Raw genomic sequence first — 26,261 nt, forward strand, 5'->3', positions numbered from 1 at the left:
TACAATAGATTGTGAAACAGGTTAAGAATAAGTCTCATAATGAGTTTAATTCTGTTGCATTGGAAATATTAAAGGGACACTCAAGACAAAATAAACTTATGATTTAGAAAGAGCATGCAATTTTAAGATCCTACTGTACATGTGCTCAAGCTCATATGTATACTAGTCTGTGATTGGCTGATGTCAGTCACATGATACAGGGGGCAGGAAAATGGGAGAAAAAATAAAATTTGTCAGGAAAAAAATCTGCTGCTTATTTGAAATTCAGAGTAGGTGTTAAATCATTGTCTCTTTATTATGCACTTGTTAATTCTGCAGTTCTTCTGCATTGAGTGGTCCTTTAATCAGCTTGTTTGTACAGACAGGTTATAGTGACAATTCATTATTTCTTCTTTCCCTTAGCATATTGTGAAGTGTCATGGCAGCACCCTTTTGCCTCAGTTTTTTGGGATGTATCGGTTAAACGTAGATAATGAAGATCATTATATGCTGGTAATGAGGAACATGTTCAGCCACAGACTTATTGTTCACAGAAAGTATGATCTCAAGGTGACTATTTTTCGGTCTTTATTTTGAGAATTCTGTACTTAAATTATTTTTGGGTTACAGCCAAAAAGGTTTAAAAAACCCAACATATTTGGACTTTAAGGATAAACGTAAATAATGTATATACGAAACTGATGTAAATTCTGTTCCAAAATATGTGTTTAAATATATACATTTGTAATTTTCTCTAGGGCTCGTTGGTGTCACGTGAAGCCAGTGATAAGGAAAAGGTATACATATTTTATCTTTTTTTCCCTCCTAGATTATACTGCAAATATATTTTTCCTCAGCAATTAAACTTGCACCCAAATTTGTGAACTATAATTAATACTACTAATCTTCTTTTCCTTCACATTTTTAAAAGAAATGCCAAAGCATTAAGTCTTAATATTGACATAGTCGATTAAAGGGAGAAAGAGATATAACAGTAATTTGCGCTTTGTTACTTAACATGTAACTTTTTGGGTATTTTCTTTTGCTTTAGTTGCGTTGTTCGGTGTGTCTTTTAAAGGGACATCAACCCAAATTTTTTCTTTCATGATTTACACAGAGTGTATAATTTTAAATAAGTTTAAAGTTTACTTCTGTTAATCAGATTTGCTTTGTTCTCGTTATTCTTTGTTGAAGAGATACCTAGGTTGGCAGGGTGCATTTGTCTGAAGCACTGTTTGCTGCCTTCTAGTGCTCTTGCAAATGTATAACATTGCTAAAAGCATTTCTCTTGCAAGGTGTATCCAGTCCACGGATTCATTCTTACTTGTGGGATATTCTCCTTCCCTACAGGAAGTGGCAAAGAGAGCACACAGCAGAGCTGTCCATATATTTCCCCCCCTAGCTCCACCCCCCAGTCATTCTCTTTGCCGCGTTAACACACTAGGTTCTCTCTCAGGGAGGGTAAAGTGAATGTGATGTTAGAATTGTAGTTTTATATCTTCAATCAAGAGTTTGTTATTTTTAAATGGTACCGGTTTGTACTATTTACTCTCTAGCAGAAAAGTGATGAAGATTTCTGCTGAGAGGAAAATGATTTTAGCATGTTGTAACTAAAATCCACTGCTGTTCCCACACAGGACTGAGGAGTACCAGAAAACTTCAGTTGGGGGGAACAGTTTGCAGGCTTGACTGCAATGAGGTATGTTCAGTCATTTATTTCTAGACTGAGATAATGCTAGAAGACTGACAAGATCCCCATGTGGGGAGGGTAAGCTTAGATCCCCATGTGGGGAGGGTAAGCTATGTTCTGACTAATTTTGCGCCTCAGATGCGCACTTAGAATTGAGAGACTGTTTCATGCTGCTTCAGATGGAGGGTCCAGCTGCTGATTGAGGCCTAGAAGAAGCTTTATTTCCCCAAAACTGATCCCTAAGGGCAGGTAGGGCCACAGTAGTAAGCTGTGGCAAGGTGCTGTAGTTTGTTAACCGGTTGTTGGCTTTAGGCTTCTCCGGTTTGGGCATTAAGGGGTTAATCGTTCTGAAACTTGCTGTGCAATCATATTAAAGCCTTAGGTACATACTGTGAAAATGTCAAAAGAATTGGTGCATTTTTCACTGTTTTGTAAAATTGTGTGCTCTTGTTGGCTTTAGGCTGCTCCGGTTTGGGCATTAAGGGGTTAATCGTTCTGAAACTTTTTGTGCAATCTTATTAAAGCCTTAGGTACATACTGTGAAAATGTCAAAAGGATTGGTGCATTTTTCACTGTTTTGTAAAATTGTGTGCTCTTTTTAATTCTTAAAGGCACAGTAACGTTTTTTTCAAATTGTGTTTTTTATTTGATTAAAGTGTTTTCCAAGCCTGCTTGTGTATGCTACTTGTCTGTTAAACATGTCTGACACTAAGGAAAATCCTTGTTCAATGTGTTTAGAAGCCATGGTGGAACCCCCTCTCAGAATGTGTCCCAATTGCACTAATATGTACTTTTAAGTGCAATAATAATATTGCACTTAAAAATGTGGCCCAAGATGATTCTCAGACTGAAGGTAATGAGGATAGTCCGTCTACCTCTCCCCATGTGTCACAACCAGTTACGCCCGCGCAAGCGATGCTTAGTGCCTCTAGTGTGTCTGCCCCTATTACATTGCAACAACTAGCGACAGTTATGGATAATTCCCTTGCGGCCTTTCTATCCAAACTGCCAGTTTTTCCTACAAAGCGTGATAGCTCTGTTTTAAGAACAGATTACGAGCAGTCTGAAGCTTTGGTAGCCTTATCTGATGTACCCTCACAACGCTCTGAAATGGAGGTGAGGGATTTGATGTCTGAGGGAGAAATTTCCGATTCAGGAAAGGTTTCTCATCGGGCAGAGTCAGATTCATTAGCATTTAAAATTAAATTGGAACACCTCCACGTTTTGCTCAGGGAGGTATTAGCTACTCTGGATGATTGTGACCCTATGGTGGTCCCAGAGAAGTTGTGTAAAATGGACAAGTACCTAGAGGTTCCTGTATACACTGATGCATTTCCGATCCCTAAGAGGGTTGCGGATATTGTTACTAGGGAGTGCGATAGACCAGGTGTCCCTTTTGTCCCCCCACCTATTTTTAAGAAAATGTTCCCCATAACTGACCCTAGGCGGGACTCGTGGCAGACGGTCCCTAAGGTAGAGGGGGCTGTTTTGACACTTGCTAAGCGCACAACCATACCAATTGAAGACAGTTGTGTTTTTAAAGATCCTATGGATAAAAAGTTAGAATGTTTACTTAAGAAAATCTTTGTTCAACAAGGCTTTCTTCTCCAACCTATTGCCTGCATTGTTCCTGTAACTACTGCAGCGGCTTTCTGATTTGAGGGCGCTGGAGGAGTCGCTCCAGACGGAGACCTCATATGACGAAATTATGGATAGAATTAAGGCTCTAAAGCTGGCTAATTCATTTATCACAGATGCCGCTTTGCAATTAGCTAAGTTGGCGGCAAAAAATTTAGGCTTCGCCATTATGGCACGCAGAGCGCTTTGGCTCAAGCCATGGTCGGCCGATGTGTCGTCAAAATCCAAATTGTTAAATATCCCTTTCAAGGGAAAGACCCTTTTCGGGCCAGAATTAAAAGAGATTATTTCAGAAATCACAGGGGAAAGGGCCATGCTCTCCCCCAGGACAAGCCTTTTAAGGCTAAAAACAAAGCTAATTTTCGTTCCTTTCATAATTTCAGGAGCGGTCCCGCTTCAGCCTCTACAGCTGCAAAGCAAGAGGGTAACGCTTCACAGCCCAAGGCAACCTGGAAGCCTTATCAGGGCTGGAACAAGGGTAAACAGGCCAAAAAGCCTGCAGCTGCTACCAAGACAGCATGACGGGGTAGCCCCCGATCCGGAACCGGATCTAGTAAGGGGCAGACTTTCTCTTTTCGCTCAGGCCTGGGCAAGAGATGTTCTCGATCCCTGGGCTTTAGAGATTGTTACCCAGGGATGTCTTCTAGAATTCAAGGACTCCCCTCCAAGGGGAAGGTTCCATATTTCTTGTCTGTCTACAGACACGACAAAGAAAGAGGCGTTCTTACGCTGTGTAGAAGACCTACATACAATGGGAGTGATCCACCCCGTTCCAATTGCGGAACAAGGGCTGGGGTTTTACTCAAACCTGTTTGTGGTTCCCAAAAAAGAAGGAACTTTCCGACCAATCCTGGATCAAAAATTTCTAAACCAATTCCTCAGAGTCTCATCATTCCTGATGGAGACCATTCGGACAATCTTACCTATGATCCAGGAAGGTCAATATAGGACTACCGTGGATTTAAAGGATGCGTACCTGCATATCCCAATCCACAAAGATCATCATCAGTTCCTCCGGTTCGCTTTTTTAGAAAAGCATTACCAGTTTGTGGCTCTTCCATTCGGTTTAGCCACTGCTCCCAGAATTCTCACAAAGTGCTAGGGTCCCTTCTGGCGGTTCTAAGACCGTGGGGCATAGCAGTGGCGCCTTACCTAGACGACATCTTAATTCAGGCGTCAACTTTCCAAAGAACCAAGTCTCACACGGAGATTGTATTGGCCTTTCTAAGGTCTCACTGGTGGAAGGTGAACATCAAAAAGAGTTCCCTGTCCCCACTCACAAGGGTTCCCTTCCTAGGAACACCAATAGATTCGGTAGAAATGAAAATATTTCTGATGGAGGCCAGAAAGTTGAAACTTTTAACTACTTGCCGAGTTCTTCATTCCATTCCTCGGCCATCTGTAGCTCAAACTGGGGGCGATATTCAACGCGCTTCAGGCATGGCCTCACCTAGCTGCGGCCAAATTCATAAGATTCCAGTCGGACAACATTACGACTGTAGCTTACATCAATCATCAGGGGGGAACAAAGAGTTCTCTAGCGATCAGGGAAGTAACCAAAATAATCAGGTGGGCGGAGGCCCACTCCTGCCATCTCTCAGCAATTCACATCCAAGGTGTAGACAACTGGGAGGCGGATTTTCTAAGTCATCAGACTTTTCACCCGGGGGAGTGGGAACTCCACCCGGAGGTATTTGCCCAGCTGACTCAGCTATGGGGCATTCCAGAGTTGGACCTGATGGCGTCCCGTCAGAACACCAAGCTTCCTCTCTATGGATCCAGGTCCCGGGACCCCAAGGCGGCATTGATAGATGCTCTAGTAGCGCCTTGGTCCTTCAATCTGGCTTATGTTTTCCCACCGTTTCCTCTTCTCCCTCGTCTGATCGCCAGAATCAAGCAGGAGAAGGCGTCAGTGATTTTGATAGCGCCTGTGTGGCCACGCAGGACTTGGTATGCAGACCTAGTGGACATGTCATCTGTCCCACCATGGACACTGCCAATGAGGCAGGACCTTCTAATTTCTCTACGTCTGACTGCTTTTAGATTGAACGCTTAATTCTTTCAAAGCGTGGTTTTTCTGAGTCAGTTATAGATATTCTGATCCAGGCTAGAAAGCCTGTCACCAGGAAAGTCTACCATAAGATATGGCAGAAATATCTTTGTTGGTGTGAATCCAAGGGTCACTCATGGAGTAAGATTAGGATTCCCAGGATATTGTCTTTTCTCCAAGACGGTTTGGAGAAAGGATTGTCGGCTAGTTCTTTAAAGGGACAGATATCTGCTCTGTCTATCCTTTTGCACAAGCGTCTTGCAGAGGTACCGGACGTTCAAGTGTTTGCACAGGCTTTAGTCAGAATAGAGCCTGTCTTTAAACCTGTGTCTAAATCTAGTTACGCGTATTAAGTTGTTATCTTGGAAAGTTTTGTTTTTGGTAGCTATCTCTTCTGCTCGAAGAGTCTCAGAATTATCTGCCTTACAGTGTGCTTCACCTTATCTGGTGTTCCACGCAGATAAGGTAGTTTTGCGTACCAAACCTGGTTTTCTTCCTAAAGTTGTTTCTAACAAGAATATTAACCAGGAAATAGTTGTTCCTTCTCTGTGTCCTAACCCATCTTCGAAGAAGGAACGTCTTTTGCATAATCTTGATGTAGTTCGTGCTTTAAAGTTCTATTTACAAGCAACTAAGGATTTCAGACAAACATCTTCTTTGTTTGTTATCTATTCTGGTAAGAGGAGTGGTCAGAAAGCGACTGCTACCTCTTTCCTTTTGGCTGAAAAGCATCATCCGTTTGGCCTATGAGACTGCTGGCCAGCAGCCTCCTGAAAGAATTACTGCTCATTCTACCAGAGCAGTGGCTTCCACATGGGCTTTCAAAAATGAGGCTTCTGTTGAACAGATTTGTAAGGCAGCGACTTGGTCTTCACTGCATACTTTTGCCAAATTTTATAAATTCGATACTTTTGCTTCTTCGGAGGCTATTTTTGGGAGAAAGGTTTTGCAAGCAGTGGTGCCTTCCGTTTAAGGTACCTGTCTTGTTCCCTCCCTTCATCCGTGTCCTAAAGCTTTGGTATTGGTAATCCCACAAGTAAGGATGAATCAGTGGACTGGATACACCTTGCAAGAGAAAACAGAATTTCTTTCATGTAATTAGCAAGAGTCCATGAGCTAGTGACGTATGGGATATACATTCCTACCAGGAGGGGCAAAGTTTCCCAAACCTCAAAATGCCTATAAATACACCCCTCACCACACCCACAATTCAGTTTTTACAAACTTTGCCTCCGATGGAGGTGGTGAAGTAAGTTTGTGCTAGATTCTACGTTGATATGCGCTCCGCAGCAAGTTGGAGCCCGGTTTTCCTCTCAGCGTGCAGTGAATGTCAGAGGGATGTGAGGAGAGTATTGCCTATTTGAATGCAGTGATCTCCTTCTACGGGGTCTATTTCATAGGTTCTCTGTTATCGGTCGTAGAGATTCATCTCTTACCTCCCTTTTCAGATCGACGATATACTCATATATATACCATTACCTCTGCTGATTCTCGTTTCAGTACTGGTTTGGCTTTCTACAAACATGTAGATGAGTGTCCTGGGGTAAGTAAATCTTATTTTCTGTGACACTCTAAGCTATGGTTGGGCACTTTGTTTATAAAGTTCTAAATATATGTATTCAAACATTTATTTGCCTTGACTCAGAATGTTCAACTTTCCTTATTTTTCAGACAGTCAGTTTCATATTTGGGATAATGCATTTGAATTAATCATTTTTTTTTTTACCTTCAAAAATTTGACTTTTTTCCCTGTGGGCTGTTAGGCTCGCGGGGGCTGAAAATGCTTCATTTTATTGCGTCATTCTTGGCGCGGACTTTTTTGGCGCAAAAATTATTTTCCGTTTCCGGCGTCATACGTGTCGCTGGAAGTTGCGTCATTTTTTGACGTTATTTTGCGCCAAAAATGTCGGCGTTCCGGATGTGGCGTCATTTTTGGCGCCAAAAGCATTTAGGCGCCAAATAATGTGGGCGTCTGATTTGGCGCTAAAAAATTCGGGCGTCGCTTTTGTCTCCACATTATTTTAGTCTCATTTTTCATTGCTTCTGGTTGCTAGAAGCTTGTTCTTTGGCATTTTTTCCCATTCCTGAAACTGTCATTTAAGGAATTTGATCAATTTTGCTTTATATGTTGTTTTTTCTCTTACATATTGCAAGATGTCTCACGTTGCATCTGAGTCAGAAGATACTACAGGAAAATCGCTGTCTAGTGCTGGATCTACCAAAGCTAAGTGTATCTGCTGTAAACTTTTCGTAGCTATTCCTCCGGCTGTTGTTTGTATTAATTGTCATGACAAACTTGTTAATGCAGATAATATTTCCTTTAGTAAAGTACCATTGCCTGTTGCAGTTCCTTCAACATCTAAGGTGCAGAATGTTCCTGATAACATAAGAGATTTTGTTTCTGAATCCATCAAGAAGGCTATGTCTGTTATTTCTCCTTCTAGTAAACGTAAAAAATCTTTTAAAACTTCTCTCCCTACAGATGAATTTTTAAATGAACATCATCATTCTGATTCTGATGATTCTTCTGGTTCAGAGGATTCTGTCTCAGAGATTGATGCTGATAAATCTTCATATTTATTTAAAATGGAATTTATTCGTTCTTTACTTAAAGAAGTACTAATTGCTTTAGAAATAGAGGATTCTGGTCCTCTTGATACTAATTCTAAACGTTTAGATAAGGTATTTAAATCTCCTGTGGTTATTCCAGAAGTTTTTCCTGTTCCTAATGCTATTTCTGCAGTAATTTCCAAAGAATGGGATAAATTGGGTAATTCATTTACTCCTTCTAAACGTTTTAAGCAATTATATCCTGTACCGTCTGACAGGTTAGAATTTTGGGACAAAATCCCTAAAGTTGATGGGGCTATTTCTACCCTTGCTAAACGTACTACTATTCCTACGTCAGATGGTACTTCGTTTAAAGATCCTTTAGATAGGAAAATTGAATCCTTTCTAAGAAAAGCTTATCTGTGTTCAGGTAATCTTCTTAGACCTGCTATATCATTGGCTGATGTTGCTGCAGCTTCAACTTTTTGGTTGGAAACTTTAGCGCAACAAGTAACAAATCATGATTCTCATGATATTATTATTCTTCTTCAGCATGCTAATAATTTTATTTGTGATGCCATTTTTGATATTATCAGAGTTGATGTCAGGTTTATGTCTCTAGCTATTTTAGCTAGAAGAGCTTTATGGCTTAAGACTTGGAATGCTGATATGGCTTCTAAATCAACTCTACTTTCCATTTCTTTCCAGGGTAACAAATTATTTGGTTCTCAGTTGGATTCTATTATCTCAACTGTTACTGGTGGGAAAGGAACTTTTTTACCACAGGATAAAAAATCTAAGGGTAAAAACAGGGCTAATAATCGTTTTCGTTCCTTTCGTTTCAACAAAGAACAAAAGCCTGATCCTTCATCCTCAGGAGCAGTTTCAGTTTGGAAACCATCTCCAGTCTGGAATAAATCCAAGCCTGCTAGAAAGGCAAAGCCTGCTTCTAAGTCCACATGAAGGTGCGGCCCTCATTCCAGCTCAGCTGGTAGGGGGCAGGTTACGTTTTTTCAAAGAAGTTTGGATCAATTCTGTTCACAATCTTTGGATTCAGAACATTGTTTCAGAAGGGTACAGAATTGGTTTCAAGATGAGACCTCCTGCAAAGAGATTTTTTCTTTCCCGTGTCCCAGTAAATCCAGTGAAAGCTCAAGCATTTCTGAATTGTGTTTCAGATCTAGAGTTGGCTGGAGTAATTATGCCAGTTCCAGTTCCGGAACAGGGGATGGGATTTTATTCAAATCTCTTCATTGTACCAAAGAAGGAGAATTCCTTCAGACCAGTTCTGGATCTAAAAATATTGAATCGTTATGTAAGGATACCAACGTTCAAAATGGTAACTGTAAGGACTATCTTGCCTTTTGTTCAGCAAGGGCATTATATGTCCACAATAGATTTACAGGATGCATATCTGCATATTCCGATTCATCCAGATCATTATCAGTTCCTGAGATTCTCTTTTCTGGACAAGCATTACCAGTTTGTGGCTCTGCCGTTTGGCCTAGCTACAGCTCCAAGAATTTTTACAAAGGTTCTCGGTGCCCTTCTGTCTGTAATCAGAGAACAGGGTATTGTGGTATTTCCTTATTTGGACGATATCTTGGTACTTGCTCAGTCTTTACATTTAGCAGAATTTCATACGAATCGACTTGTGTTGTTTCTTCAAGATCATGGTTGGAGGATCAATTTACCAAAAAGTTCTTTGATTCCTCAGACAAGGGTAACCTTTCTGGGTTTCCAGTTAGATTCAGTGTCCATGACTCTGTCTTTAACAGACGAGACGTCTAAAATTGATTGCAGCTTGTCGAAACCTTCAGTCACAATCATTCCCTTCGGTAGCCTTATGCATGGAAATTCTAGGTCTTATGACTGCTGCATCGGACGCGATCCCCTTTGCTCGTTTTCACATGCGACCTCTTCAGCTCTGTATGCTGAATCAATGGTGCAAGGATTACACAAAGATATCTCAATTAATATCTTTAAAACCGATTGTTCGACACTCTCTAACGTGGTAGACAGATCACCATCGTTTAATTCTTTTGTGCTTCCGACCTGGACTGTAATTTCAACAGATGCAAGTCTCACAGGTTGGGGAGCTGTGTGGGGATCTCTGACGGCACAAGGAGTTTGGGAATCTCAGGAGGTGAGATTACCGATCAATATTTTGGAACTCCGTGCAATTTTCAGAGCTCTTCAGTTTTGGCCTCTTCTGAAGAGAGAATCGTTCATTTGTTTTCAGACAGACAATGTCACAACTGTGGCATACATCAATCATCAAGGAGGGACTCACAGTCCTCTGGCTATGAAAGAAGTATCTCGAATTTTGGTTTGGGCGGAATCCAGCTCCTGTCTAATCTCTGCGGTTCATATCCCAGGTATAGACAATTGGGAAGTGGATTATCTCAGTCGCCAAACGTTGCATCCGGGCGAATGGTCTCTTCACCCAGAGGTATTTCTTCAGATTGTTCAAATGTGGGAACTTCCAGAAATAGATCTGATGGCGTCTCATCTAAACAAGAAACTTCCCAGGTATCTGTCCAGATCCCGGGATCCTCAGGCGGAGGCAGTGGATGCATTATCACTTCCTTGGAAGTATCATCCTGCCTATATCTTTCCGCCTCTAGTTCTTCTTCCAAGAGTAATCTCCAAGATTCTGAAGGAATGCTCGTTTGTTCTGCTGGTAGCTCCGGCATGGCCTCACAGGTTTTGGTATGCGGATCTTGTCCGGATGGCCTCTTGCCAGCCGTGGACTCTTCCGTTAAGACCAGACCTTCTGTCTCAAGGTCCTTTTTTCCATCAGGATCTGAAATCCTTAAATTTAAAGGTATGGAGATTGAACGCTTGATTCTTGGTCAAAGAGGTTTCTCTGACTCTGTGATTAATACTATGTTACAGGCTCGTAAATCTGTATCTAGAGAGATATATTATAGAGTCTGGAAGACTTATATTTCTTGGTGTCTTTCTCATCATTTTTCTTGGCATTCTTTTAGAATACCGAGAATTTTACAGTTTCTTCAGGATGGTTTAGATAAGGGTTTGTCCGCAAGTTCCTTGAAAGGACAAATCTCTGCTCTTTCTGTTCTTTTTCACAGGAAGATTGCTATTCTTCCTGATATTCATTGTTTTGTACAAGCTTTGGTTCGTATAAAACCTGTCATTAAGTCAATTTCTCCTCCTTGGAGTTTGAATTTGGTTCTGGGGGCTCTTCAAGCTCCTCCGTTTGAACCTATGCATTCATTGGACATTAAATTACTTTCTTGGAAAGTTTTGTTCCTTTTGGCCATCTCTTCTGCCAGAAGATTTTCTGAATTATCAGCTCTTTCTTGTGAGTCTCCTTTTCTGATTTTTCATCAGGATAAGGCTGTGTTGCGAACTTCTTTTGAATTTTTACCTAAAGTTGTGAATTCCAACAACATTAGTAGAGAAATTGTGGTTCCTTCATTATGTCCTAATCCTAAGAATTCTAAGGAGAAATCGTTGCATTCTTTGGATGTTGTTAGAGCTTTGAAATATTATGTTGAAGCTACTAAATCTTTCCGAAAGATTTCTAGTCTATTTGTTATCTTTTCCGGTTCTAGAAAAGGCCAGAAAGCTTCTGCCATTTCTCTGGCATCTTGGTTGAAATCTTTAATTCATCTTGCCTATGTTGAGTCGGGTAAAACTCCGCCTCAGAGGATTACAGCTCATTCTACTAGGTCAGTTTCTATTTCCTGGGCGTTTAGGAATGAAGCTTCGGTTGATCAGATTTGCAAAGCAGCAACTTGGTCCTCTTTGCATACTTTTACTAAATTCTACCATTTTGATGTATTTTCTTCTTCTGAAGCAGTTTTTGGTAGAAAAGTACTTCAGGCAGCGGTTTCAGTTTGAATCTTCTGCTTATGTTTTTCATTAAACTTTATTTTGGGTGTGGATTATTTTCAGCAGGAATTGGCTGTCTTTATTTTATCCCTCCCTCTCTAGTGACTCTTGTGTGGAAAGATCCACATCTTGGGTAATCATTATCCCATACGTCACTAGCTCATGGACTCTTGCTAATTAAATGAAAGAAAACATAATTTATGTAAGAACTTACCTGATAAATTCATTTCTTTCATATTAGCAAGAGTCCATGAGGCCCGCCCTTTTTTTGTGGTGGTTATGATTTTGTATAAAGCACAATTATTCCAATTCCTTATTTTATATGCTTTCGCACTTTTTTTCTTATCACCCCACTTCTTGGCTATTCGTTAAACTGAATTGTGGGTGTGGTGAGGGGTGTATTTATAGGCATTTTGAGGTTTGGGAAACTTTGCCCCTCCTGGTAGGAATGTATATCCCATACGTCACTAGCTCATGGACTCTTGCTAATATGAAAGAAATGAATTTATCAGGTAAGTTCTTACATAAATTATGTTTTATGCTTACCTGATAAATTACTTTCTCTTGCGGTGTATCCAGTCCACGGCCCGCCCTGGCAATTAAGTCAGGTATAAAAAAAAAAAAAAATGTTTTTGTTTAAACTGCAGTTACCACTGCACCCTATGGTTTCTCCTTTGGCTTCTTAACCTTTGGTCGAATGACTGGGGGGTGGAGCTAGGGGGGGGGGAGCTATATGGACAGCTCTGCTGTGTGCTCTCTTTGCCACTTCCTGTAGGGAAGGAGAATATCCCACAAGTAAGGATGAATCTGTGGACTGGATACACCGCAAGAGAAAGTAATTTATCAGGTAAGCATAAATTCTGTTTTTTTCCAAACTGTTGCCATATAGTGCTCGCATACTCCAATGCCTGCCTACCTGCTTTTCAACAAAGGATACCTTGAGAACAAAGTCAAATTATAATAGACGAACATTGTAATTGTATTTATTTTTTCAACTCTATCGAATTAATGAAAGAAAATTGTTTTTTCATATCCTTTTACTTTAAAGACATTAAAATTTTACTATATTTGATTGGCACTGAGTCTTTATTTAATAACAATTAAAACTACAAGAATTTGAGAATACATTATCTTTAAAGGGACCTAAAAAAAAATATTTAGGATTCAGATACAGAATACAATTTTAAATAACTTTGTAATTTGCTTCTTGCTGATCCTTTAAAGGATACCAAGAGAATCAAGTTTGCTTGATTCTCTTGGTATCCTTTGAAGGATCAGCAATGCACTACTGAGGGGTTGGCTGAACGCTTTTGGTAAGCCATTGACAAAAACATATATATGAATCGCCAATCACTCATAGTAGTGCATTGCTATTCCTGAGCCTACCTAGGTATACTTTTCAACAGAGGATAACAAAGCAGATTAGGTAACAGAAGTAAATTGTTAAGTTGTTTAAAATGTTGGACTATTTAAATTGCGATAGTTTCTCATTTTGATTTTACTGTCCATTTAAATCCCTTCTATAATGAAAGGGAGCAGTTAAATGTTCTCCCATGTATGGTGTAGAGCAAAGTATTTAAAACTCTTTTGTATCACATAAAGGTTAAAGAACTTCCCACGTTTAAAGATATGGATTTTTTAAACAAGAGCCAGAAAGTGTATGTGGATGAGGAGCAAAAGAAAGCCTTTATGGACAAGTTAAAGCGCGATGTGGAGGTAAGTTATGGTGTCACTGTTTTTGGTTTTTATGCGATTTAGTGGCCTCTGTAGAAGCTGATGTTGTCTGTTAAAGGGACAGTAAACCTTAAAAATGTTATATAATTCTGCACATAGTGCAGAATTATACAACATTATTTAGGTGCTATAGCCATAAAAGCATTTTTTCCTTTTATATTTTGCTAAAATACGGCGCTTTTACAGACCCGCTCTCTGCTGAGCTGGTCTGTTATTTTTAGTCAGCGCATCGGGCCAGCTGTATAGTCACAGCCCAGCCCAACCGCGCCATAAGACTAAGTGCAGCTCGCTCCTGTGACAGGAGCGAGCTGCACTTAGTGCTATGGCGCAGTCGGGCCGGGCTGTGACTATACAGCTGGCCCGATGCGCTGACTATTACAGACCCGCTCAGCAGAGAGCGGGTCTGTAAAAGCGCCGTATTTTAGCAAAATATAAAAGGAAAAAATGCTTTTATGGCTATAGCACCTAAATAATGTTATATAATTCTGCACTATGTGCAGAATTATATAACATTATTTTTAAGGTTTACTGTCCCTTTAATAAAGAACTATAATATTTTTTTAAGTACCACTCTGAATCATGTTTTCTATCATTTAAACACCTGTGTTTGGGGTTTTGTACTATATAATGTATACAAATTGTGGAACACTGGAGATTTAAGCTTATATTTGTAATGGAGCTAATACCTTTTGCTGTAAAACAGTTGAATTTTGTTGAGTAAATGTATTGAAGACTGGAACTGCAATAGAGAGAGAGTGGTTCCCAACTGAGAATGGCTTCTGTAGAATAACGCGTAATCAAAAAAATGCATGCTATGCTATTAAACAGATAAACTGGGGATAATGGCAAACACAAAACTGCAAAGCCATTACACTTTATACCATGACCAATATTTGCAATGATTTCTCCAGACACATTCTTGTAATTCAGCGTAAATTTAAATCTCAGTGATATTAAAGAAACCAGATGTTTCCATAGTCTTTGGCTAATTTTAACCTTGATCTTTGCACCCTGAGAAAAATTTTCTTGGAATATAACTTTTTTTGGCTACTGCCTTATTCTTTCTTCCGTTCTTTTCCTTTTCTCTTTCTTTCCTTTCTTGTTACTGCAGTGCTAAAAAATGGAGTTCCTTTCTAAAATGTTTAAATTAAATACTTTAAATCGGTAAGAACCATAAAAACAGACTCCTCGAAGGAAATCTATCCTGGTACTATTCAGTTCTTAACAGCAAATGTCCTACTTTCAGGACAGAATGCATAAAAGGTTGGCTGCTCAACTTTTTAAAGACACAGGAATCTGGTACAATGCAAAGCTTTAACCTTAAAATGAGACCAAATTTCAAAAAGCGTATTTAACCTTTTTCCTTCCATAAGGCAGGGAGAGTCCACGACTTTATTCCTTACTGTTGGGAAATACAACACCTGGCCACCAGGCGGAGGCAAAGACACCCCAGCCAAAGGTTTTAATATCCCTACTACTTACCCTATCCCTCTCACATCGGATAAAAGCAAGGTATCTATTAGGCATCAGAAAATGATATACACATCACAAGACATGGTCAAACATGTTTGATATAAGTAATACTGTACTTTTCTTTTACAAGATATGACGAGTCCACGGATTTCATCCTTACTTATGGGATATCGCCTCCTGGTCAGCAGGAGGAGGGAAAGAGCTCCACAGCAGAGCTGCATAAATAGCTCCTCCCTTCCCCCCAACCCAGTCATTCTCTTTGCCTGTGTTAGTGATAGGAGTGAGGTTAAGTGAGGATAATTTTATTTGTGGTTGGCTGACGCTGGGGAGATATACTGTGTAGCTGTGAATTACATGGCGTTTGATTGACATTTCCTTTTTCCCTGGTTTGATGCTTGTTTACGCCCACGATGGGCGGGACTTGATTTCACGCGCTTAGCTTGCGCAGTTACGCTTCAGTTAAGTTCCGGTGATACGAGTACTTGGAAGCAGTGTACTAGTGCAGCCCCTAGGTCCGCTTGTCACGATAATTTCCAAGCGGTCCTAGGCTCACTGTTGGAGGGTAACGATGGTCACGGAGACAGGAGCTGCTGCGGAGAGGTGACTGTGTTTTTTCAGAGACTGGTGTGTAAGCAGGGCCTACATAGGGAGTGCGGGGTATACATCTGTCCGCTCTTAATTGATATTAATTTGTTTTAGCCATTTTTGGGACTAATGTAAAAACGTTTTAAAGACACAGTACAATATTTTTTGTTACACTGATTTTTTATTTATCAGTGACTTGACCACGCTTGCCTTTGAAATCTGTCAATATGGAGGACATTGAACACAGTACATGTCCCATGTGTTTGGATGCTATTGTGGAACCCTCTGTTACACTTTATGACACTTGTATTGAGAGAGCCTTACAATGTAAAGAGAAAATATTCTTTAATAAAGATATGTCTAAAGAATGTTCTCAGACCAATGAGATTCAGGGTATGCCGCAATCTTCTCCCCAAGCGTCACAGCCTTTAATGCCCACACAATCGACGCCATGTTCTTAAACGTTGTCTGCTTCTTTTACTTTGCAGGATATGGCTGCAGTTATGTCATCCACTCTCACAGAGGTTTTGTCTAAGTTGCCAGTGTTGCAAGGCAAACGCAGCAGGGCAGAAACCCATGTGGTCCCTGCGACTTCTGATGCTTTGATGGCTATTTCCGATGTACCTTCCCAGGGATCTGATTTGTGGAGCAGGGGGACCCTTTCTGAGGGGGAACTGTCTGACTCAGGTAGTGCATTGCCTCAGACAGATTCGGACGTAACGTCCTTCAGATTTAAACTGGAACACCTCTGCTTGTTGCTGCGGGAGGTTTTGATGACTCTGGATGACTGTGATTCTATTGTGGTACCACCAGAGAAATTGTGTAAGATGGACAAATACTTAGAAATTCCTTCTTACTCTGATGTTTTTCCGGTTCCTAAGAGAATTTCGGAAATTGTTTTATGGGAATGGGAAAGACCGAGTATCCCTTTCTCTCCTTCCCCTATTTTTAAGATGTACCCTATAGCTGACTTGGCAGAAGGTCCCTAAGCTGGAGGGAGCTATTTCTACCCTGGCTAAGCGTACGACTATCCCTATTGAGGCCAGTTGTGCTTTCAAAGACCCTATGGCTAAAAAGTTGGAGGGTCTTCTAAAAAAGCTATTTGTTCATCAAGGGTTTCTATTACAACCGACGGCCTGCATTGTACCAGTCACGACTGCGGCTGCCTTTTGGTTTGAAACCTTAGAAGAGTCTCTTAAAACTGAGACTTCTTTACAGGAGATAATGGATAGAATTAAGGCCCTTAAGCTGGCTAATTCTTTTGTCACGGATGCCGCCTTTCAGATCGCCAAATTGGCGGCTAAAAATGCAGGATTTTCCATTTTAGCACGCAGAGGCCAGTTGTGCTTTCAAAGACCTATTGAGGCCAGTTGTGCTTTCAAAGACCCTATGGCTAAAAAGTTGGAGGGTCTTCTAAAAAAGCTATTTGTTCATCAAGGGTTTCTATTACAACCGACGGCCTGCATTGTACCAGTCACGACTGCGGCTGCCTTTTGGTTTGAAGCCTTAGAAGAGTCTCTTAAAACTGAGACTTCTTTACAGGAGATAATGGATAGAATTAAGGCCCTTAAGCTGGCTAATTCTTTTGTCACGGATGCCGCCTTTCAGATCGCCAAATTGGCGGCTAAAAATGCAGGATTTTCCATTTTAGCACGCAGGGCCTTATAGTTGAAATTTTGGTCTGCGAATGTGTCCTCTAAATCCAAACTTTTGGCTATTCCTTTCAATGGAAAGACCCTATTTGTGACATTACGGGAGGTAAGGGTCACCTCCTCCCTCAAGATAAGACATCTAAGCAAAGGGGGCGACAAAGTAATTTTCGATCCTTTCGTAATTTAAAGGGAGTCCCCTCTTCATCTTCCGGTAAACAGGAAGGGAATTATCCTCAAGCCAAACTCACCTGGAGACCCAACCAGGCTTGGAACAAGATCAAACAACCAAAGAAGCCCGCTGCTGCTCCCAAGACGTCATGAAGGGGCGGCCCCCGATCCGGGACCGGATCTAGTAGGGGGCAAACTTTCTCTCCCTGGACATTAGAAATCGTGTCTCAAGGGTATCAGATGGAGTTCAAAAATTCTTTCCCAAGGGGAAGGTTTCTTCTTTCATGATTGTCTGTAGACCAGACAAAAAGAGAGGCGTTCTTACGTTGTGTAAAAGACCTCTCCACTATGGGAGTAATTTGTCCCGTTCCAAAACAGGAACAGGGGCAGGGGTTTTACTCAAACCTTTTTGTGGTTCCCAAAATGTTCCGACCTATTTTAGATCTCAAGAGTCTAAACAAGTTTCTCAGAGTTCCATCCTTCAAGATGGGAGACTATTCGGACAATTCTTCCATTGATCAAGGAGGGTCAATATATGACTACCGTGGACTTAAAGGATGCATATCTTCATATTCCTATCCACAGAGATCACCAATTCCAAAGGTTTGCCTTCCTGGACAAACATTTTCAGTTCGTGGCTCTTCCTTTCGGAGTGGCCACGGCACCCAGGATCTTCACGAAGGTTCTAGGGTCTCTGCTGGCGGTTCTCAGACCACGGGGCATTGCAGTGGCGCCTTATCTGGATGATATTCTTATTCAGGCATAGTCTTATCAACTGACAAATTCTCATACCGACTTGGTTCTGTCTTTTCTAAGGACTCACGGGTGGAAAGTGAATCTAGAAAAGAGTTCACTAACTCCACAGGCAAGGGTTCCTTTCCTGGGAACTCTAATAGACTCTATGTCCATGAAAATCTTCTTGACGGATGTCAGAAAGTTAAAGATTCTGACCACTTGCCGAGCCCTTCAGTCCAATCCTCGGCTGTCAGTGGCTCAGTGCATGGAGGTAATTGGATTGATGGTGGCGGCAATGGACATAATTCCGTTTGCTCGTTTTCATCTCAGACCTCTTCAACTGAGCATGCTCAGACAGTGGAATGGAGATTATGCAGATTTGTCTCCTCAGATAGATCTGGAACCGGAGACAAGAGACTCTTCTTTAGTGGTTGTCGCTGGATCATCTAAATTTGGATTATCCAAAATAATTTGGTGGGCCGAGGCTCACTCTTGTTATATGTCAGCAATCTACATCCCAGGAGTGGACAACTGGGAAGCGGATTTTTTGAGCAGACAGACGTTTCATCCGGGGGAATGGGAACTCAATCCAGAGGTCTTTGCCACCCTGATTCTCAGATGGGGCAGGCCGGAGCTGGATCTTATGGCATCTCGTCAGAATGCCAAGCTCCCGAGATATGGATCCATGTCCAGGGATCCTCAGGCCGAACTGATAGATGCCTTGGCAGTGCCTTGGTCGTTCAACTTAGCCTATGTGTTTCCAACGTTTGCTCTCCTCCCACGGGTGATTGCTCGGATCAAACAGGAGAGGGCTTCAGTGATTCTCAATGCTCCTGCGTGGCCTTTCAGGACTTGGTATGCCGACCTGGTGGACATGTCATCTCTGCCACCGTGGAAGCTTCCATTGAGGCAGGACCTTCTCATTCAGGGACCCTTCCATCATCCGAATCTAATTTCTCTGCAGCTGACTGCTTGTAGATTGAACGCTTGATTTTATCTAAGCGAGGGTTCTCTGATTCGGTCATCGATACTTTGATTCAGGCACGTAAGCCTGTTACTAGAAGAATTTACCATAAGATATGGCGTAAATATCTTTATTGGTGCGAATCCAAGGGTTATTCATGGAGTAAGATTAGGATTCCTAGGATTTTATCCTTTCTCCAAGAAGGATTGGAGAAGGGGTTATCAGCAAGTTCCTTAAAGGGACAGATTTATGCTTTATCTATTTTGTTAAACAAACATCTGGCAGATATTCCGGATGTTCAATCCTTTTGTCAGGCTCTGACTAGGATCAGGCCGGTATTTAGACCAATTGCTCCTCCTTGGAGTTTGGATTTAGTTCTTAAAGTTCTTCAAGGGTTCCGTTTGAACCTATGCATTCCATAGATATTAAGTTCTTATCTTGGAAAGTTTTATTTTTGGTTGCTATTTCCTCTGCTCGCAGAGTTTCTGCGTTTTCAGCATTACAATGTGATTCTCCTTAACTTATTTTTCATTGTGATAAGGTGGTGTTGCGTACCAAACCTGGTTTTCTTCCTAAGGTTGTTTCTAACAAGAATATTAATCGGGAAATTGTTGTTCCTTCCTTGTGTCCTAACCCTTCTTCTAAGAAGGAGCGTCTGTTACATAATTTGGACGCAGTCACTGCCTTGAAGTTCTACTTGCAGGCAACTAAGGATTTTTCATCAAACATCTTAATTATTTGTTGTTTTTGCTTGGAAACGTAGGGGTCAGAAAGCTACGGCTACCTCTTTCTTTTTGGTTGAAGAGTATCATCCGTGTTGCATATGAGGCTGTTGGATAGCACCCTCCAGAACAAATTACGGCTCATTCTACTAGGACTGTGGCTTCCTCATGGGCATTTAAAAATGATGCTTCTGTTGAACAAATTTGCAAGGCTGCAACTTGGTCGTCTCTTCACACTTTTTCCAAATTTTCCAAATTTTATACTTTTGCCTCATCTGAGGCTGTTTTTGGGAGAAAGGTTCTTCAAGCAGTGGTGCCTTCCATTTAGGTTCCTGTCTTGTCCCTCCCTTTCATCCGTGGCCTATAGCTTTGGTATTGTATCCCATAAGTAAGGATGAAATCCGTGGACTCGTCATATCTTGTAAAAGAAAAGGAAATTTATGCTTACTTGATAAATGTATTTCTTTTACGATACGAGTCCACGGCCCACCCTGTTGTTTTCTAAGACAGGTTTTTCTTTTGTTAAACTTCAGTCACCTCTGCACCTTGGCTTTTACTTTTTCTACCTAACTTCGCTCGAATGACTGGGTTGGGGGTAGGGAGGAGCTATTTATGCAGCTCTGCTATGGAGCTCTTTGCCTCCTCCTGCTGACCAGGAGGCGATATCCTATAAGTAAGGATGAAATCCATGGACTCGTCATATTGTAAAAGAAATACATTTATCAGGTAAGCATAAATTTCCTTTTTCAATGACCACCAGTCTGGAGATGCAGGGATAGTTTTTTTGCGAACCCATCCAGACTGTTGCTAACAGCTCCTGAGCAATCAGTGTTGATGAGTCTCACTGCTTGCTGCTACACACTCAAGTCCATGTTAAGCGCTGCTGCAAGACTGTCACACTTAAGGCTGTGCCTGTTCCACTGCATAGATCCTGGGGGTTAATATCTCCTTTAGGGAGAATATTTGAACAGTTTGGGGATTTATATCTGCTTAATGTGAGTTTTTTTTAGGCTCATAGACTGTGTTTTTTGGCTTGGAACAAACCGGTTTCACTTTCATTTTTGAAGTGTTGCGCAGCTCATAATAGCTTGGGCCCTTTTTCATAGCAGGGGAAGTCCTGTCTTACGTACCGGGTGCGAATTCTTTCATTTCCTAAGATCCTGCTGCAGACATCACTCCTGAGGAAAGCATTTTCACTGTTAACTGTCTGGGTCTAGGAGGTGGTGAGTGCCCCAGCCATTGGGAGTATTAAGGTGCCGTTTTTTAAATAAAAGCGTTTCTTTTTGTTGTCCTTCTGTGGATATATACAAAGCTATGGAGGACCTTTGATACTACATTAGAAGGTTCCGCTCCTTCTTTACTGATGAATAATTCCTGTTTATATTGTGAGGAGGTTCTGGTTTGCCTGCCTGCTCAGTTTTGTTCAATTTGCCTAAGCACTGTTCTAAAGCCTAAGAAGGGAGACAAGCCTGCTAATACTCATAATGCTATTAGCCCTTCTGAGCCGTCTACTTCTCAGAAATCTGGGTTCCGAGAAATTACTACCCTTTCTACATTACCCGCTCCACATGCAGTTCCCCGCAGCTCAAATAATCCTCCATCTGGTGGGGGCTTTTTTCCGGCAGACTTTAGCACGCAGTTACAATCGGCGGTGTCTGTGGCCCTGATATAACAAATGCAAGAGAAAGGTTAAACATAGTTCTCCTGTCCTAGAGTCATCTAAATATTTGTCGGATTTAGCTACTATATTCCAGCTATCCGAGGATGAGTTAACCTCTGTAGCTTCAGAGGGGGAACTTTCTGAGTCGGAGACAGTTACTAAACCTCCTTCAGCGGAGGAACCCTCCTTTAAGATTTAAAATTGAGCTCTATTTTTTATTAAAAGCAGTTCTGTCTACTCTAGAGGTTCCAGGGGCTACACTCCCTAAGGAGCCTAAGATCCCTAAATTAGACAGGGTTTACGAAGATAGGAAGTTCCCTCTGACTTTTTCTGTGCCAGTTAAGATTGTGAACATTATTAGTAACGAATGGGAAGGAGTAGGAACTTTTTTTTCCCCCTCGTCTACTTTTTAAACATTTATTCCCGGTTCCTGACCGAAGGTGGATGGCGCTGTCTCCACGCTGGCTAAGCATACTACTATCCCTCTGGAGGATAGTTCTTCTTTTTGAGAGCCTATGGATAATAAAATGGAAACTTTACTGATTAAGATGTTTCAACATAAAGGGTTTTTATTCCAACCAGTGGTAGCTGTAGCTGCTGTTGCTGGAGCAGCTACCTACTGGTGCAACACTCTGTTGGAGGTCATTGAGGTGGAGACTCCCCTCGAGGATATTCAGGAGAGAATTAAGGCACTGAGAATGGCGAACTCCTTCATCTATGACACGAATATGCAGATTATTTGCATAAATGCAAAGGCTGCTGGCTTTGCAGTTCTAGCCCGCCGGGCTCTCTGGTTGAAGTCTTGTTCTGCAGATATGACTTCTAAATCCAGACTCCTTTCTCTTCCCTTCAAGGGGAAGATTTTATTTGGTCCAGGGCTGGACTCCATTATCTCTACGGTTACCAGAGGGAAAGGTGCCTTCCTACAGCAGGATAACAATATGCCTAAGGGACGGCAACTGTCTAATTTTCATTCCTTTTATGCTGACAAGTCGCAACGACAACAGTCCTCTTCCAAGTCCGAGCAGCCGGCTCACTCCTGGAATATGTCCAAACAGACTAAGAAGCCCGCCGAGAACAAATCTGCATGAATGGGTGGCCCCCGATCTGGGATCGGATCGAGTAGAGGGCAGTCAATCTCTTTTTTTTTTTTTTTTTTTCAGACACTTGGTTCCAGGATGTACAGGATCCTTGGGTCCTGGAGGTTGTATCTCAAGGATACAGGATAGGATTCAAGTCTCATCCGCCCAGGGGCAGATTCCTACTCTCCAGTCTTTCGTCAAGACCAGAAAAGAGGGCTGCCTTCCTAGGTTACATACAGGATTTCTCCTATCTAGGAGTAATTGTCCTGGTACCTACAGCAAAAAGAGGTTTGGGGTTTTATTCAAACCTTTTCTTGTTTCCAAAGGAGGGAACTTTTCGTCCAATTCTGGACCTAAATTGCCTAAACAATTTTCTAAGTGTTCCCTCTTTCAAGATGGAGACAATATGGTCAATCCTTCCTCTCGTTCAGGAAGGACAGTTTATGACCACAATAGACCTGAAGCAAGCTAACTTCTGCATGTCTTACCCTCCAGGCCTCCTTGAGACCCTCAGTAGCTCAGTGTATGGAGGTAATCGGACTCATGGTGTCCTGCATGGACATCATTCCTTTTGCCAGATTCCATCTCAGACCCTTACAACTATGCATGCAGAGACAATGGAATGGCGTCCATTCAGATCTGTCTTAACAGATTGTGCTGGACAGCCTGTTGAGAGACTCACTCTCCTGGTTGCTCTGCCCAGATCATCTGTCCCAAGCCACGTGCTTTTTGAGACCATCCTGGGAGATTGTGACTACGGACACAAGCCTTTCCGGCTGGGGAGCCGTTTAGGGTGCCAAGAAGGAACAAGGTCTGTGCACTCAGGAGGAGTCCTCCCTGCCGATCAATATTTTGGAACTCCAGGCAATTTTAAATGACTTAAAGTCTTGTCCCCTCCTGGGTTCGTCACGGTTTATCAGATTCCAATCAGACAATATAACCTTGGTTGCCTATATCAACCATCAGGGGGGAACGAGAAGTTCCTTAGTGATGAGAGAAGTATCTCAGATACTAGAGTGGGCAGAGACTCACAAATGTACGCTGTCAGCAATCCACATTCCGGGTGTGGACAACTGGGAAGCGGACTTCCTCAGCAGGCAATCCTTTCACCCAGGGGAATGGTCTCCTCTTTCCAAGGTGTTTGCAGCGATATGCAGCGAGTGGGGGATGCCAGAGAGAGATCTCATGGCATCCCGCCTCAATACCAAGCTACCTAGGTACGGGTCGAGGTAGAGGGATCCTCAGGCAGAATTGATAGATGCCCTATCAGTACCATGGAGGTTCAGTCTTGTATATATTTTCCTCCATTACCGCTTCTCACTCGTGTGGTGGCTCGCATCAAGCAGAAGCGAGCATCTGTGATTCTGATTGCTCCATAGTGGCCACGAAGGACGTGGTTTGCGGATCTGTTGGGGATATCCTCATCTCCTCAGTGGAAGGTACCTTGTCGCAGAGATCTGCTTATACAGGGTCCCTTCGTTCATCAAAATCTAGATTCTCTGAGGCTGACTGGGTGAAGATTGAACGCTTAGTCTTAGCCAAAAGAGGGTTCTCTGAGAGTGTTATCAACACTCTGGTTCAAGCTTGTAAGCTAGTTACTTGTGTTATCTACCATAAAGTGTGGAGAACTTACTTGTACTGGTGTGAAGAGCTTGGCTTTTCCTGGCATAAGGTTAAGGTTGCCAGAATTATAGCTTTTCTCCAGGATGGACTGGAGAAGGGCCTATCTGCTAGTTCCCTGAAGGGACCGATATTGGCCCTGTCGGTTTTACTGCACAAAAGATTGGCTGAGCTTCCAGTTGTGCAGTCCTTTAAGGCTCTGGCTAGGATAAGACCCGTGTTTAGATCTGGGGCTCCGCCTTGGAGCCTCAATCTTCTGTTCTTAGTGTTTTGCAGCAGGCACCGTTTGAGCCTATGCATACGGTTGACATTAAAATTATCTTGGAAGGTTCTTTTTTTTGTTGGCTATTGCCTCTGCGTGCAGTTTCTGAGAATTCTGCTTTGCGATGTGATTCCCCTTATCTGTCTTTTTATGCTGTTAAGGTCGGTTTTGCGCACTAAACTAGGGTTCCTCCCTAAGGTGGTGTTGAATCGTAACATTAATCAAGAAATTGTTGTTCCTTCCTTGTGTCCTAATCCTTCTTCAGCGAAGGAACGTTTGCTTCACAATCTTGATGTGGTTCGTGCCTTGAAGTTCTATCTTCAGGCTACTAAGGAATTCAGACAATCTTCCTCTTTGTCATCTATATGGGGAAGCGTAAGTGGCAGAAAGCTACTACGACTTCCCTATCCTTCTAGTTGAGGAGTGTCATCCGCTTAGCTTATGAAACAGTGGGATGACAGCCTCCTGAGAGGATAACGGCTCATTCCACTAGAGCAGTGGCTTCCTCTTGGGCTTTTAAGAACAAATCCTCAATGGATCAGATTTGTAAGGCGGCTACCTGGTCCTCCTTACACACTTTTTCTAAATTTTACAAGTTTGATGTGTTTGCTTCGGGTGAAGCAGCTTTCGGGAGAAAAGTTTTGCAGGCTGTGGTGCCCTCAGAATAGGTTCCGTCTTTTTTTCTGTTCCCTCCCGTTATTCATTCAGTGTCCTCTGGAGCTTGGTTATAGTGTTCCCAACAGTAAGGAATAAAGTCGTGGACTCTCCCTGCCTTATGGAAGGAAAACATAATTTATGCTTACCAGATAAATTCCTTTCCTTCCTGGCAGAGAGAATCCATGACTCGCCCGTAATTTGTTTTGATGGGTGTCTCCCTTTTTTATATTGTTTCTTCTGGCATCTTTATACCGTGAGGTTTCTCCTACTTATCCTTGTTACGGCAGAATGACTGGGGGATATGGGAAGTGGGAAGGATATTTAAGCCTTTGGCTGAGGTGTGTCTGCCTCCTCCTGATGGCCAGGTGTTGTATTCCCAACAGTAAGGAATGAAGTTGTGGACTCTCCCTGCCAGAAAGGAAAGAAATTTTTCTGGTAAGCATAAATTGCTTTTTTTTATCAGTCTCCTGCATACACGTGCCTGTATGCTGCTAAGAGACTGTAGTTATTCTAGTGGTCAGCTGACATGCTGCATGTCACTTAATCCTTTTAAAGTTCAGCAGCTTATCACAAATGTCCACAAATTCGTCTGATTAATACATATTTTGACTTGCTAATACTAAAATTAAGGTGGTGGTCATGATTTAGAATAAAGAAGGAATGTGTTAAACTAAAGGGTTAACAAACAGGTTGGTGAGTATTAGTTCAATCTTGATAGGTACCATATAGACAGAGATAACAGGATATGCCAGAGGAGAGCATAGTGAACAAACTGAATGAATATCTTAAATAAATATTAAATTATTCTTCCTACTGAAACTAACTGAACTTTCTGCTTCTAGTTTCTAGTGCAATTGAAAATTATGGATTATAGTTTATTGCTTGGAATCCATGATGTTAGTCGTGCTGAGCAAGAGGAAGAGGAGGAAGTAGAAGAGGAGGATACTGAAAATGAGGGGGCTGCCCACACTGCAGTTGGATCATATGGAACATCCCCAGAAGGAATAGCTGGATACCTAAACTCCCATAAACCACTGGGCCCCGGAGAATTTGAACCCTATATAGACGTATATGCAGTCAAAAGTTCTGACAGTGAGTTGGGATATGCTTTTTAAAAAAGAGATGCTTGCTTTTAAAAGTTTTTTTTTTTTTTTTTATGTAAACCGTAGAAGTGTAGTA

General features: G+C 41.8%; 1 protein-coding gene across 2 annotated transcripts in view; it reads left to right on the forward strand.

The window, feature by feature from the left end:
• PIP4K2C (phosphatidylinositol-5-phosphate 4-kinase type 2 gamma) overlaps positions 1-26,261 on the forward strand; it is a 396,981-nt gene that overhangs the window by 312,424 nt on the left and 58,296 nt on the right. The window contains exons 5-8 of one of the 2 annotated variants that reach the window (XM_053708193.1): positions 403-549; positions 738-776; positions 13,371-13,484; positions 25,925-26,174. In XM_053708193.1, coding sequence (XP_053564168.1) covers positions 403-549; positions 738-776; positions 13,371-13,484; positions 25,925-26,174 — 550 coding nt within the window. The remainder of the gene's footprint in view (positions 1-402; positions 550-737; positions 777-13,370; positions 13,485-25,924; positions 26,175-26,261) is intronic. The other variant, XM_053708194.1, reaches the window with a different exon arrangement.

Source organism: Bombina bombina, chromosome 3 (genome assembly GCF_027579735.1).
Source record: "Bombina bombina isolate aBomBom1 chromosome 3, aBomBom1.pri, whole genome shotgun sequence".
Classification (NCBI taxonomy): Eukaryota; Metazoa; Chordata; class Amphibia; order Anura; family Bombinatoridae; genus Bombina; species Bombina bombina.